At 32.9% G+C, this 14,814-nt stretch overlaps 1 protein-coding gene across 1 annotated transcript in view; it reads left to right on the top strand.

Moving 5' to 3' along the window:
- Window positions 1-11,469, top strand: part of LOC145292451 (GTPase Era, mitochondrial-like) — a 251,142-nt gene extending 239,673 nt beyond the window's left edge. Inside the window, exons 7-11 of the mRNA XM_080138727.1 lie at window positions 618-730; window positions 3,999-4,415; window positions 7,152-7,301; window positions 9,795-9,875; window positions 11,272-11,469. Coding sequence (XP_079994853.1) covers window positions 618-730; window positions 3,999-4,415; window positions 7,152-7,301; window positions 9,795-9,875; window positions 11,272-11,394 — 884 coding nt within the window. The 3' untranslated portion in view covers window positions 11,395-11,469. The remainder of the gene's footprint in view (window positions 1-617; window positions 731-3,998; window positions 4,416-7,151; window positions 7,302-9,794; window positions 9,876-11,271) is intronic.
- The last annotated feature ends 3,345 nt before the right edge of the window (window positions 11,470-14,814 follow it).

Here is a 14,814-nt window from a genome sequence, read left to right on the forward strand (position 1 = left end):
GGTGAAAATTGAATTTAAAAAAAAAAAAAAAATTCCTTTGCAATTATCATCGCATTCTCCTTCCTTTTTGTCACCTTAAAGAATATATTTTTATTATTAATGTTAAATATAATAGTTGAAATAAATTCATGTTTCTTTTCTTAGAATTCCTTGAATGTTTTGTTTAATAAAAATTACAATTCCTTTACAATTATCATTGCATTTTCTTTTTTTTTTCTTGTTTTTTCTTCTTTTTTTTGTAATGTTAACTCTTTCATTTTTGGTTGGGAAGGCAGAAAGGGATATTCAATGTTTTCTTTTCTTTTTTAATATTTGTTGTTATTAATATTTTTTGTTATTATTGATTTTGTTGTTATTAGCACTAAAACCAATGCAACTGTGAAATTGTGTTGGTTTTAGTGTCCCAAATTCTTATATGAAAGCATGAAGGAGTAAAAGAGTTATCTCCCTCAACACGATGATAGACTCTGCAAAAGGTCTGCGAATGTCGTTAATGGACAATTACTATAAAGAATATCATGACTCGCAATCTCTGAAGACGACGAATATAGATTGATTTTTTTTTTTTCAGACATTTTTTTTGTGACTTTTGTAAAATGATGTTTTAACGTTTTCAGTTGGTGTTCTCGTTGATGCATCTAATTATTGGACAAACAAAGAATTGGGACAAAATATTTTGCAGCTTCTTCATCTCAATTCGCATCTGCCAAGCATTTTAATTTTGAACAAGGTAAATCAAGTTTTTTTTTTTTTGTTGTTTTCCTTGAATTTCTTTTGAGAATATCAATTCAAATAAAACATCAATTGTAAATAGTTGTTCTGTTATGTAGTGGGGGGGGGGCAGATATACAAATCTCTGATTGGTCAAATGAGATCACATGTTAAGATAGAGAGAAGGAATTTTGAAATGGGCAGTCAAGGAAATCCGGATTTCCAGACTTGTTCTTATGAACCTTTTTGAGCTTTGCAGCATAAACAAGTTCTTGGTGAGTCGTCGTCTTAAATATAATAATTCCTACCCAATTTCCACCACAATTGATCATCATGGGGTTGTTTCACCTGACACTCATTAAACTTTAGCTTTAAGTGACCTCCGAGCCTTGTTAAGTGGTGACTATAGTATAAAAATAAAAAGAGTTTTTGGCAAAGTTGCTTGACCATCTCTTCTGATATATTTGGTCATCCATATTGTATTCCAATTCTTCTACCATGTTCATATCTGCATTGTCGTTAATGACATTTTTGAGAACTCCCTTACAAATACATGCTACACAGTCTTGTCTGACTGCATGAAGCCATTTGTGTCCTCTTCAACAACAATTGCTAACCCCAACGCTGCGTTCCATGATCTTTTTCTCATTTGTTTTCTATTCTTCTTCTAGCTCTGGCCGTGTCTCACACTGGTGATTGCTGAGGAGGCGAGCACTTTGGCTTACAAGTATAAAAAATAAATGAGAATTCACAGAAAAAAAATAACTCTGGCACAATTATTTTGTGCCTACAGACACTAGTGTTTCATGCTTCTACAATCATCAGTTTAGAAAGTGATAATTACTACTGGTCAAGAGATTTGAACTTAGTCACAAAGTCACCCTTGATTTTTTTTCTTTCCTCTAGGCCATTGGCAATTAACACAAGAATTGAAGAACATTAAATACCTATAAATACCAAATCTACGGGCATACATAGTAAAAAGTTCTGAGAGTATTCAACGACCAGAAGTCAGAATCCCACACTCACTCTAAAATTGACCACTATATATATATATATAATTTAAATTAGAAAATTTGAAAACCTGTAAATGTTGTGAAATGATAAAATCATTTTTATTTACTTTTTTTTGTTGTTGTTGTTAAAGTTACATCAATTATGAAGAAGAAGAAAAAATAAAACCTAATCGGACTCACATCTTGATATAGCCAGGTTATTGGCAGAAATTCGGAATTTAAGAACACAAAAAAAAAGTAAATAAAAAGATTTTATCATTTCACAACATTTTCAGGTTTTCCAATTTTCTCATTTAAATTCATAATAAAAAAATGTTTTCTAAAATATGTGATTTTATATTGCTTATATATATATATATATATATATATATATATATATATCAATAATTATTATGTGCACGTAATAATCATTAATAAATACTATTTAACAAAAGAAATAAATAAATAAAATAAAAAAAAGTAATACGTCCTAAAAAAATGTGGGCGAAGAAAAATGTAAACAAAGGGCAAATAACTCCTTTCTTCTAATAAAAACGCTCAGGGAGCGAAAAAGAAAGAAATTAGTACGGAATCACTAATAAAAAAATTAATAAATTTCAACAATCTTATATATATATATATGATGATTGCAACGTCTTGTCAGACGAGTGTCACTCCCTCAGACACAGGACCCCAAAAATGACTTCCATCGCCACAGGACCATTTTTATAGACAAATGCCTGAGGGAGTATCTATACACAGATGATGTTACAGAGACTTAGCTTTGTACGACACCTAAGTCTCTCTCTCTCTCTCTGTTCAAAATGTTGAGATCCAGCAACAAGCAAGAGCAAGATAGCCAGCAACAAGTTAAACTGCAGACCAGCTTAATCCAGGTACGGGTCTCCTACTTTATGGTTTTTTAAATCAGAGATTTGCTTCTCCTAGAAAGGTTGTCTTCATCACGGCTTACGGGAGCCCTCTCCACCCCAACACACATACATACATATATATATATATATGCACACATGTATACACTTGCAAGCTGCCCACTCAAAAAATGTTTAAATATATTTTAATTTATGCAGATTTCGTATTTATTATTATAAAGCCAATACTCCATTGATTATTATATTGTACCCAATATATGGCTCAGTCATAAATACACTTAAATATGTGAGTGTGATTCAATTGTGGAAAATGACCTTTCAAATGCTAACACCACATCTTAGTTGTCTGTTAAGGCCATCACAGTTGCTCAGTTCATCTCTAAACCTCCTCCAATCTGCTCGGGGCTAAAAACTGTCATAAACTGTTGTAAATTGTAAACTGTCCTTAAACTATCTTTAACTCTTAATTTTATTGACTCGAGGGATCAGAAATCCTAAAAATCTTGTCATTATATCAGAGTGACCGATAAACAGAAATGACTTGCCTTATCAGCCATTCCCAAAAACTGACCAGTGATCGTGAGGCATCTTCCTATCTCAAGAATTATAAAGACCTTGGCGGCTCCCCATCGTCTTTTTACTGACCTCACTTCCTATACTTTTGTTGTATTAATGAATTATATCATCTCATTGTTATAGTTTTCCCTCTGTTTTTATGAGTCACTTCCTAACACTCGGAGGGTGGAGGTAGATATTCGCTGTGGTCAGTCATCCAATGTGCTTTTCAGTCTATATAGTTTCTAAAAATCAACTTTTGTCACTATCTCAATATATACACTTGGCAGCAAAATAAAATACACACAGCTGGGTCATAAAATATTTTGTTTATTCCAATGATAACCTTTTCGATTTCAGTACAACGATTGTGACATCGATGAAGGCATGTGGTGGGGTGTGCATGCTTGACAGTGAAGAAATCGTGTCAATTTGTCCTCTCTCTGTGCCGATTCTCTCTCTCTCACTTTCTCTTGTCGATATATAAACATTCTTTCATTCTGGAATGTTTAATATTTCCCAATGTCTATTGCTTTACTTCTTTGATTGATATTTCTCTCATATATTTCTGGTTAAACTATGCAATAAACAATGGAATTAATTTGCATTTGTGTCAAATGCCTCTCTTCATAGTGTCACCTGCCAAATATCCAATGAAAGGAGGGGGTGGGGGTTCATAGTATCACAACTGTGTTCAAGCAAACTCTAAAAAAACGCCTTTCAACCTGTTTAAGTCATTTGAACAATTGCAAAATGTTATCAAATTTTTTTAAACGTGTATTTCAGTTTGCAGAAATTCAAGAATGTCATTTAAGACTCAGAAATTTCATTTTATATATTTTTTCAGGTTGATCTCATCAAAGATAAGGAATCATTGTTGGAAATTACCCGGTGTTTGACTGAAAACCACATTGCAGGAAAAAAAACCACAGTTCTCACATTGAAGAATGAAAAGACCATTCGTAATACTCTCTATGAAAAGTACAATCTCCAAGTTCCAAGTGTCGAGAAAGAACCATCAGAATTCCGGTCGATCCCTACTGTGTCGGATTCTCCACCACCTCCTTTGCAACAATCCGAGAAAAAACTGAAGAGGACAATAACAAAAAGTAAAAATGATGAGAATGACGTGGAAACTTGGCAGGCTTATCATGCTCGTATGCAAGCTTTGCGGCATAGTTTGAAAGGCAAAAAAGGTTGGCCAAACTTTCAAAGAGTTTTCATGATTTCAGCACTTAATGGAGACGGGGTGCCAGAATTAAGAGTAAGCTACATTTGCTATCTTTTCTTTTTTTCTTTGTAAAACATTTCATAATATAAATCATGTTTTGGTGTGTATGCAGTATGCGGCACTACTGAAAATCGTATTCCAAGTAAAAAATCTTTGATATACTCACATATCATGCAAAAATTGAAAGAAATTATCAAATAGAAATTTAATTAAAAATAAAAATCAGTTTTTGTATTTTGCTGATCTGCCATTCATTATTGCTTGGTTAAATGACGGACTGACTTACCTCCCCTGATTTATGGATATTCACACTATAATAAGTTGCAGATCGGCAAAATACGATAAAACTGCTTTTTATCTATATAATTATAAAACTTTGTGCACCATGCGTCCTTGTTTGAATCTTATCTTCAACAATCGGTGAGTCCATCTTCTAAAAAAGGTATGACAGGTGAATTTATACATATACACACACACATATATACATATATATGACTACTTCATTCAATCACATAAATTAATATACGAAGGTTCAGTATTTACTTCAACAGTGTTCAATACATAGGTAGAGCTAGGTAGTAACATGAAAATATATACGGCAATTAAGCTACACAGAATATTCCGCATTTCATCCTTGTGAATAAGCCTGACAAATTCTTATGAGGATGAAATGCGGAATATTCTGTGTAGCTTAATTGCCATATATATTTTCATAACTTACTATATATATATATGAAAATTGTGGACCATCCAGTCATGCTTGCTGTAATCTTGCCTTCAACGATCAGGCAATTCCATCTTTTAAAAAAAGGATGACAGGTGAATTTATATAATATATATATATATTAGGTTGGTGCAAAAATAATGTCGTTTTTTGATGTTCAACTGCATGTCAAAAAACGACATTTCTTTTGCACCAACCTAATATATGCGTATGGGTGTGGTTGAATAAGGTTAACTTTGTACTCATTTTGAGATTAAATACTAATCTCTGTTAATCTCTAACTGTGCAACAAATGGATACCATAATACTTAGTTTACAGTACCTTACCATAATAAAGTTCCATATAAAATTTGAGTCAAATAAACCATGACCTTTGTGATAATTAAGGTGCATAAGCTAAAAAAATGTCATTGCTGAGGTCATAGCAAGCAAAATCCGTTGAATAATAAAACTGTTGGTAATGAATAAAAAAATTTACAAAAAGCGTTAGAAAACTTAAAAGTTGCATTAAAACAAAGAAAAAAAAAGAAACATGATGATTTGTACTGAAACTCAATCAATATTAAAAAAAAATTAAAAACAAAAGTTTTGTTGTTTCGTGGATTTTAAAGACTAAAATATGTTCTATAATATAAATCTAACCTGTCTGTTAAAATGTATGTATGTTTGTATGTCTACCTAAAACTTTCAACATCGGTGACAGATTTTCACGAGATCGATATCATTTTGGAGCTCGACCTTTTGGACGACAAATATTGAAAACTTGGCTAAAAACATTAATTCCTTCACCCTCAACTGGGAACTTTTTTACAGGAAGGGGTCACTTTTTTTGTCGATATGTTTGAAAGTCATCCTTGCTTTTCGATTGCCTAGCTTTAATTTAAACCTACGTCACTTCCAGTTTGGTGAGGGGTGCAACAGCAGAGACGTCATTTTTTTCTTTGTTTTTGTTTTTTTCACGTTTTTTTCCTCCTTTGCTGTATGGGTTCGCGAGTTTGCCTGCCGACTACCACTTTTTATTTTTTTTTTTTGCTCAACACACACCTCCAAATACCTGGGCAATGCTGGGCACCCAGGCTAGTTTACTTATAAAGTACATCTAAAAAGAAGAAAAGAAAGGAACGATTCGATTTATAATAAAACTGAACTTTACTTAATACTAGCGGGGGTACCATGGAGGTGTAGACGAAACAAAAGTGTTAGTAGGAGGGCTTGAACCCATGACGAACCTGAAAGCGGAAAAGAAAGTGAAAGAAAACATGACATCTTACCGTTACACTACGAGGCCATAGGAAGTGAAAAGCACTCAAATTTCGCGATGTCAATCAAAAAGTTTACTTGCTAGCAGGTGCAGAAACGAACGTTGGTTTAAGGCCAGTTCAGCTTTCCAGTGATTCATTTATTTGTTTCCCCACGATGTTGGGGAAACCAAGCTCCCCGAAAAAAGGGGAACTCTCAAATGAATAGCAATCGTCTGATATGAAGGGTTTTCCCCACATTGATGAAAGCTAATTGCCTTCAAGACGTCCTGGCACGAAAGGCCGCTGTTGCCTTTGCATTGGTGAGTTTCGCTTTATTTATATGAAAAAGATCAACAAACACGCGAGAGAATGGAATAGCTTGAATTTTATAAAAATCAATCAAAATAAATGTAGACGCAATGTCCCTTCACAAATCGTAGATATTATGATCTAGGGAGTCTACAAAAAGTTCTAAAACAGTAAACCCCCTCCCCCCCCCCGAGAACCCCCATGAAAAAACCTTTGCTGGACATACAAAAATGCATGCAGCCATTTTTCCTTTTATATATATATATATATATATATATATATATATATATATATATAGATAAATAAAAAAAATATACATTTAAAATTATATATGTTTTAAGCAGAAGACCATTAAATGTTGCAAAACATGAAATATAAATTTAGGCAAAAGACAATTATTAAGCAATCAACTTAAAATTAGGGACGAAACATTTGATATAGATGAAATGTTTAAATTCAAGAAAAATTCTAAACGAAATGCTTTTTTCATTACAGGATTATTTGTTAACTCAAGCACGGCCTGGCGATTGGGAATTCCACAGCAGTTTTGTCACCGACCAAGACCCTTTGATATTGGCGCAAGATTTACTTTGGGAGAAATTTCTGGAAGTGCTACCAGAAGAAGTGCCATACAAAATTAAAATTGTAAGTTTCTTTGTTTTGTTTTTTTTGTTTTTTTGCTTCCCTCTGAGCTGCACCATCTCCCATACTTTGGTTGCCATGATTTGTGACATCGTGCAAGCCAGGGGAGAATTCAACTCGACCCAACCAGCGTGAACACCATTGTAAGTGCAAATAAGAAAGCGATTTAAATTTTTAAGTTCCTGCAAGTATAAAAATGATGTCTCTCAGATTGTGTTTATGTACGTATTTGAGTGTTTCATTAGTTTATATTTATTTTATGTTGTGACATGGCTCAAACACGTAACCCTACGGTTCACATATATTTAAGGAGATCAAGACTGGTAACGTACAGTTGAAGCTTCGAGTTGGAAATGCACAAAGTAACCTGAAAAAAAATATATTAATGACATGAGAAAAAGAATGGTGCTTGTTCAGAATTCATCCCATTGAAAAAATGAATAAAAATCTGTATGATGCACATACCTATGATGAAAAGAAAATATCATAGACCAAAAATCACGTAAACTGATCAAGTAGTTTTATTTTTAAATAAGAAAATCAAATTTTATGGTTAAACTACAAGCAACCATCTTGCAACACCATCTTAAAAGTATTCTGAAGGAACAAGAAATAGAGATTTTTCCTTATGCCCTCCCACCACTACCTGTTCCTCAACTTAATAATTTACATTGTGTTACGGCATTAAAACACTAACTCCAGTTGGAAATGAAAAACATATTTGAATAAATCTGAACACATTTATTTACCTAATATGAAAGATTTTCTCGGCAAACAGATTAATTACAAAACGCCCCCAAACCGTCTGATCCTATCATTTCATAATAGTTAAAGAATAAAGCGGGGTGGAGCTAAGGAATGATTGGCCATCTAGCTTTAAAACCAGATGCGTCCAAGGGGGACAACTCTGGTCCTAAAAATATCTAATGAGATAAAGTCCCTATTTGCTTGCCTCCTCACAACGAAGGACAGAGTTAGATACAAGGTCGATTTTTAATGTGGAGAAAATCCAGCTCCCCCAAAAGGGTTACACTGAATTGAAATAAAAATTTAAATTGCTTCAATCTATGACTCCTCCTTCACTGACCTTGGACAGAACAGATACTACACTTTGAAATATTTATTTGCCAAAATATAAAAAATATTTACATGAGCAACATATTAGGCACAAGGTCAATTTGAAAGTGTGAAAAAAATAGGTGTCTTTGGTCATCCTTTATCACAAAGTCTAGAAAATGTCTATTGTACTCTTAACTAGAATAATCAATCACCATAATACCACATTTACTTCAAGGGGTTGTCCTGATTCAGATTTTTCAAAGAATTTTATTAAAAATAAATATGTCTATACTCAACAATATCATTGGAGAATGAAGTGGGGAGAAAAAAAAAAAGAAATAAAAAAATTGATTAGTAAGATCCTTCCAACCTTTTCTAAATAATAGACCGGGTTTGTATGGAACCGAAAATAAGCAAGCCAATCTCTAAGTGGGGAAGAGAAAAGAAAAAATGCGGTAGGTGGGGGTGATATCCTTCCAAGATGAATGCTATTTGGGAGAGACCAGGGACGAAAAGAAAAATATTTTAAATGGAGAGTTGGCATATTGGAGGCTTTCTACTGGCAGGGAAGGATGGGGGGGGGGGGTCACGCACTAGCTAAAAGACTAAAAATTTACTGACAGGACTAAGAATTGCATGTGCCGTGTTCAGACGACTCGTCTTCATACACACAAGCTCGTTATTTGTATCTACTTTTTTTTTCAAAAATCGTAGAATATAATCTCTTTTTTTTTCACATCTTATCTTGACCTTCAATTGGTGTTTGAAGAACGTGATCTAAGCTTAATCAGTAAAAGATTCAAACCCCTTGTTTATCTCTCAGATGAAATGTCTGCACCCCCATTCATACTATGGCCAGGATCGCAAGAAACACCTTTCGTCTTTCCTGTTTCCCAGTGACCTGGCATTCTCGATTGCATAGGATATGTTTAGGGGATGAGGATGCTCAGTATCAATATGAGCTGTCACCTCATTGATATCCTCCCAGTACCACTAGAGTTTGCAGCATTTGAAAAAAACATGGTAAGGTGTTTCTTCTGTTGCTATTCTGCAATGGGAACACCTGGGTGAATCTACTATTCTGGAATTGTGTTCTATGGTATTGAGACGCAATGCATTCCAAGCCAATTGCCAGGTCAAAGGGAACTCAAAGTTGTTGAGACGACTCAAACCCGGTGCTCAACTCCACTCAGAGCAGATTCTCTCTTCTAACCATCACAATCGCCTGACAAAAAGGTAATCAGTAGCTCCCCTCGCCCTTACTAATCCCCTATGGAGTTCCTTTATTGACCTTCATGTTGGACTATCCCAGCACAAAGGTGAATAAATTCTTTCACGCTCAAAAAAACTTCTTGAGAGCAACTACTCTCAAAGAACTGGTGTATATTGTTTGGAGTACTTGATGTAAACATGATCCATAAATTTTATCTTTTCCAGGAAACTGAAATGTGGGAAATGAGCCACGATGATTTGTTGACAATAGTTCTAAACGTTACTTGTAAAAAGAAGAAACATTTGGTGAGTGAAAGAAATTTGATTTTCGTCTTATTTTTACATTTTCTTTTAAATCATTAAAATTTAGATTGTCTCCCCTTCTCCCTACTAGAATTCTTCCAAAAATAAAAACAAATACTTTTAGTTAGTTGAAGTGTATTAGTGCCAAAAAGGCAAAACAAAAACGCAAGCAAATAAAATGCCAAATAGGTGTGTGTTTGTGAGCACTAACCCTGTCTGGGTTTAACCAGCTTCCTCCAAAGGAAGAAGTTTCATAGGAGTATGATATCCCTGTCTTAGGTTTTTGCAACTCTTGCAGGGAGGTGTCGACATCCTCCTACATACAGTGCCTTGAATTGCCAATTAGTCACCCATTTTAGCAATGACCAGTCTCAACGTTGCTGAACTTCTGTGATCTGACAAGAAACAGAGTCAACGTGATTATGCCGTATATCATATGTACAAATAGATGCAACTAGTGTATAAACAATATCATCCGTGAGATACAGTAGGCAATTCAATTAAACTTCACAAAAATCCAATTTTAAAAAGGGGAAAAAAAAAGACTACCAGCATGCAACAGTTTTTTTTTTCTATTTCATACTATATGTATTTTAATTTTAAAGGGTTAGTGAGGAACCCTTTAACATTAAAATTACAGGGTGTCTTTTTGTGAAGTACAAATCACCCACCAACCGCCAGTATTGTGTTATAATTATACAACAATTTGTGACACTATATATCCACCTGAAAATTTTCACTCTTAAACTTTAAAATCAATGTACCCTTTCACTCTGAGACTTCAAAGTTAATATACCCTCTCAAGTGTTTTTTTTGTTTTGTTTTTTCTGAGAGGATGTTTCTTTCTACGGATAGCTTCTTGCAGATAGTTCCAATCAACAATTATTTTATTTTTGACAATCCACCTGAGCAAGTGGCTTGATTTCAACTGGTGATTATTTTATTTCTGACAATCGTGTTATATTTTCTTCTGGATCTAGCCCAAGTACACCTAGTACTTCTGTCAAATGACCTGTTCAATACACCTAGTCTGGATATTTAACAGTAACCCACTCCAAGTCTATAAAGTATTTAGACAAAATATCTCATTTCTGGAATGTAAGTTTCAACATTTCATAAGGCATTCTATTAATTTTACTGCAAAGCTGCTTTTTTTTTTTCTTTGAATTGCATATATTCCTTCATTGAATTACCTTTCCCAAAAAACAAATATTTTATTAAAAGAAATTGAGAAAAGGCAGACGACAAAGTCAATGAGCGAAACAAAAAAGATAAAGTTGAATTCCTGGGCAGACATAGTTATAAATATATTTCAGCTAAGTGGAAAATAAAGGAATCAAGAATTTCATTCACTTATCTTTTTCCATTTTTAAAATCCCAATCTTCTCTCTCTTTACAGCATATGATAATTGGATCCAAAGGCAATAATATTCGGAGCACCTGTGATGTTGCCCGCCAGGCTATGATGGATGCGTTTCGAATTGATGTTAATCTCAAAGTTCATGTCAAATTGGAAACTTAACGGTCAATGAGAGATTATTTAGACATTTTGTTTGTTTGGTTTTTTTTTTTCAAATAAATTATATAAAAATCTAAATATGCTTCACTTTTCTAAGATTTTGAAAATTTATCCCAAAGTCAAATTGTTTTGTTTTTTGGGGTTTTTTTTTTTGCATTCAAATTTATAAATTATATTAAGTTCAAGAAAATTTTCAAAAATGCTATTCAGCAGTATTTTTGAACGTAAAACATGTTTGATAATTTTGGAGATGAGGATTGATTATCTGGATTATTCGGTCTACTCTTCTCATATATCTAGTGATGTATAGTAAGATTGTACATCTAAAAACAAGAATAGGTTTCAAATCCATATTAGATTTGTCTACAAGTACCCGTAACGTAACTGATAAAATATTAGGTGAAAATTAGGTGCTGAGTATCACCGGACCTGAGGATTGAACCTTCAACCTCCACAAGAGTGTCACTTACAACTGAATTTTTCCAAGTACTTTATTTGTTACACCAAGAGTCAGCCAGTGAATATATACCCCCCCCTCTCAAAGTGTTAGGAAGTGACTCATAAAAACAGAGGGAAAACTATAACAATGAGATGATATTATTCATTAATACAACAAAAGTATAGGAAGTGAGGTCAGTAAAAAAATGATGGGAAGCTGTCAAGGTCTTTGGAATTCTTGAGATAGGAAGATGCCTCACGATCACTGGTCAGTTTTTGGTAATGGCTGATAAGGCAAGTCATTTCTGTTTATCGGTCACTCTGATATAATGACAAGATTTTTAGGATTTCTGATCCCTCGAGTCAATAAAATTAAGAGTTAAAGATAGTTTAAAGACAGTTTACAATTTGCAACAGTTTATGACAGTTTTTGGCTCAGAGCAGATTGGAGGAGGTTTAGAGATGAACTGAGCAACTGTGATGGCCTTAACAGACAACTAAGATGTGGGGTTAGCATTTGAAAGGTCATTTTCTACGATTCACTAAAATGAAAACAGTAGTTCAAATAATACGAATTATCAATTTTCATCTCAAAAAAAAAAAAAAAAAAAAAAAACTCCATTAACTTTTAATTACAATCACACTTTGTATGCATTTTTTTATATTCACATATTTTGAATGTTTTAATGTTTCAATAACAAAGGAGTTTGTGTAGTTCACTTGATATGCAATTATGAACACAAAAATGATTTTAAAGAAAGCATGAATTTTAAAACATTCATTTTTTTTTTATTTATTTGTGTCATACAGTGGCCAGTAAGATGGAAGCACCTATAATAGTATCATCTAATTAAATAATAATGCATATAGACATAACCCCCACTCACCCAACTTTTGACAAAAAATAAAACTAAGATGAAAATAATTCAGCAAATTTTTGGCTTTTATTATCACAACTGACAAAAAAAAAATCCTAAAAATTATTTTTTTCTTTAATCTATTTTAAAATATTGAATTTTTTAAATTCATTTTTCTATTGAACAAAATATATGTCAATATTATTGCATAAAAATCCAAATTATACTAAAAATAAAATAAAATAATTATTTGATTTTAAATTCGGTACATGCATACTAATTTTGACAAAACAAACAATTCAGTTTTAGTCTGGTAGAATTTTAATTCTATTTTTAATTATTTTAAATAATGAAATTTAAAAATTAAGATTTTTAAAATATTGTTATTTTTAGTAAAATTTATTTTTTATTTAAGCTTGGCTTGTTTCATAAGATAAAAAGAATTGCCCCTATATTAAAAACAAAAATAAAGAAAAATCTGTATGATGTATGTACCGTAACGAAACGAAAATATAAATTCCAAAAACTACATAAATTGGTCAAGTAGTTGTATTTTTATAAAAAAAATCATTTTTAAATGATTAATAGGAATTTGCTGGCATTACAACCTAACCTAAATCTTGCAAGTTTGAATTATGGCAAGCATCACAATCATCGATTACACATAAAATTTGATTTTTTTTTTTATTAAAAATCAACTTCATTAATTTACATGATTTTTGAAATATGATATTGTTTTGTCATGGGTATATATATCATAGTGTTTTTGTTTTTTTTTAATATGGGATGAATTCTGGACAAGAATCATAAGATATTCAATAATTAAATAAAATTCAAATCATACGCAGAAAAATAAAAGTAATCATAATTTATATTTGTCATTGTTTTTACAGATTGGAAATCCAATCATTTTAACTTTTTGGGATAAAATTTGTTAAATTTTAGCATTACCTTTGTGTAAATTGAAAAATGTAATAACACATTTGAGCATTTATTTAGTTTAAAACCAATATTAAAATCTGTTCATAAAAAGAAAATAAACAAATTTCATCATGAACTTGTGTGTTAGGTTTAAAAAGACAATCCATAAAAAATTATGCAAGTTCATGAAGTACTTTTTTGTTTAAACAAGTAAAAAACATTTTAACAGCAAAATCTCTTGTCCATCATTTTCTGCTTACATTAAGGTCACCAGCCAAGAGATCATTCACACAATCATCATAATACCAGCTAGAAACCATTTGCAAATTATATTTTATAAAAACAATAATACTAGATGAATTTGTAAATTTTGATGCAGTCATTTTTTTTTTAACTTAACAGGTAGGTACATAAAGTTTTATTTTTTAAGATTTTTTTTTTGTGCATATGCAATTCATATATTTTTAAATCTAAAAAAAAAGAAATTGTATAGTTATTTACTTCTACTGCTTTTTGTTAATATTTTTAACCATGTCCATAAAATTATCTTGAGTAATATTCAAAAATAAAATCGCTTTTTAAATTTGATTTATCTTTATGGTCCCAGGCAACATAGACTCTCGCACAGAGTTTTTATGAACCGTAACCTCACCACCACCACCAAGGTTTCTGTCTATGGAGCAATCTGTCTCTCCATCCTCTTGTATGGCAGCGAGTCATGGGTGCCTTATAGACGCCACCTGAAAAAGCTAGAAGCATTTCATACCAACTGCTTACAGCGTATACTAGGTTTAAAATGGTGGCACAGGGTGCCACACAATGAGATACGCAGGCGCACTCAAATGGACCCACTTGAAATAATTCTAACTAATAGACAACTTAGGTGGCTTGGTCACACCATCCGGATGCCAGCAGAAAGGCTCCCACGCAAGGTCCTCTACGGGGAACTTGCAGAGGGCAGACGCAACCCTGGGGGTCCACATAAACGTTTCAAGGACCAACTGAAAACATCATTGAAAAAGTGTGGCATAGAATCCAACACCATCGAACATGCTGCTGCTGATCGGAGAAAATGGCGAAACATCTGCCAAGAGGGCTTGGAAACTTTCACCTCCACCTATAAGGACCGAGCAGAGCGAAGAAGACACCAAAGGCACGCGGCGCAGCGGGCAGACGGCATCTTCCCTTGTGCTGCCTGCGGCCGTGT

The sequence above is a fragment of the Euprymna scolopes genome, chromosome 2 (genome assembly GCF_053919585.1).
Source record: "Euprymna scolopes isolate OS-2025 chromosome 2, ASM5391958v1, whole genome shotgun sequence".
NCBI classification, from domain to species: domain Eukaryota; kingdom Metazoa; phylum Mollusca; class Cephalopoda; order Sepiida; family Sepiolidae; genus Euprymna; species Euprymna scolopes.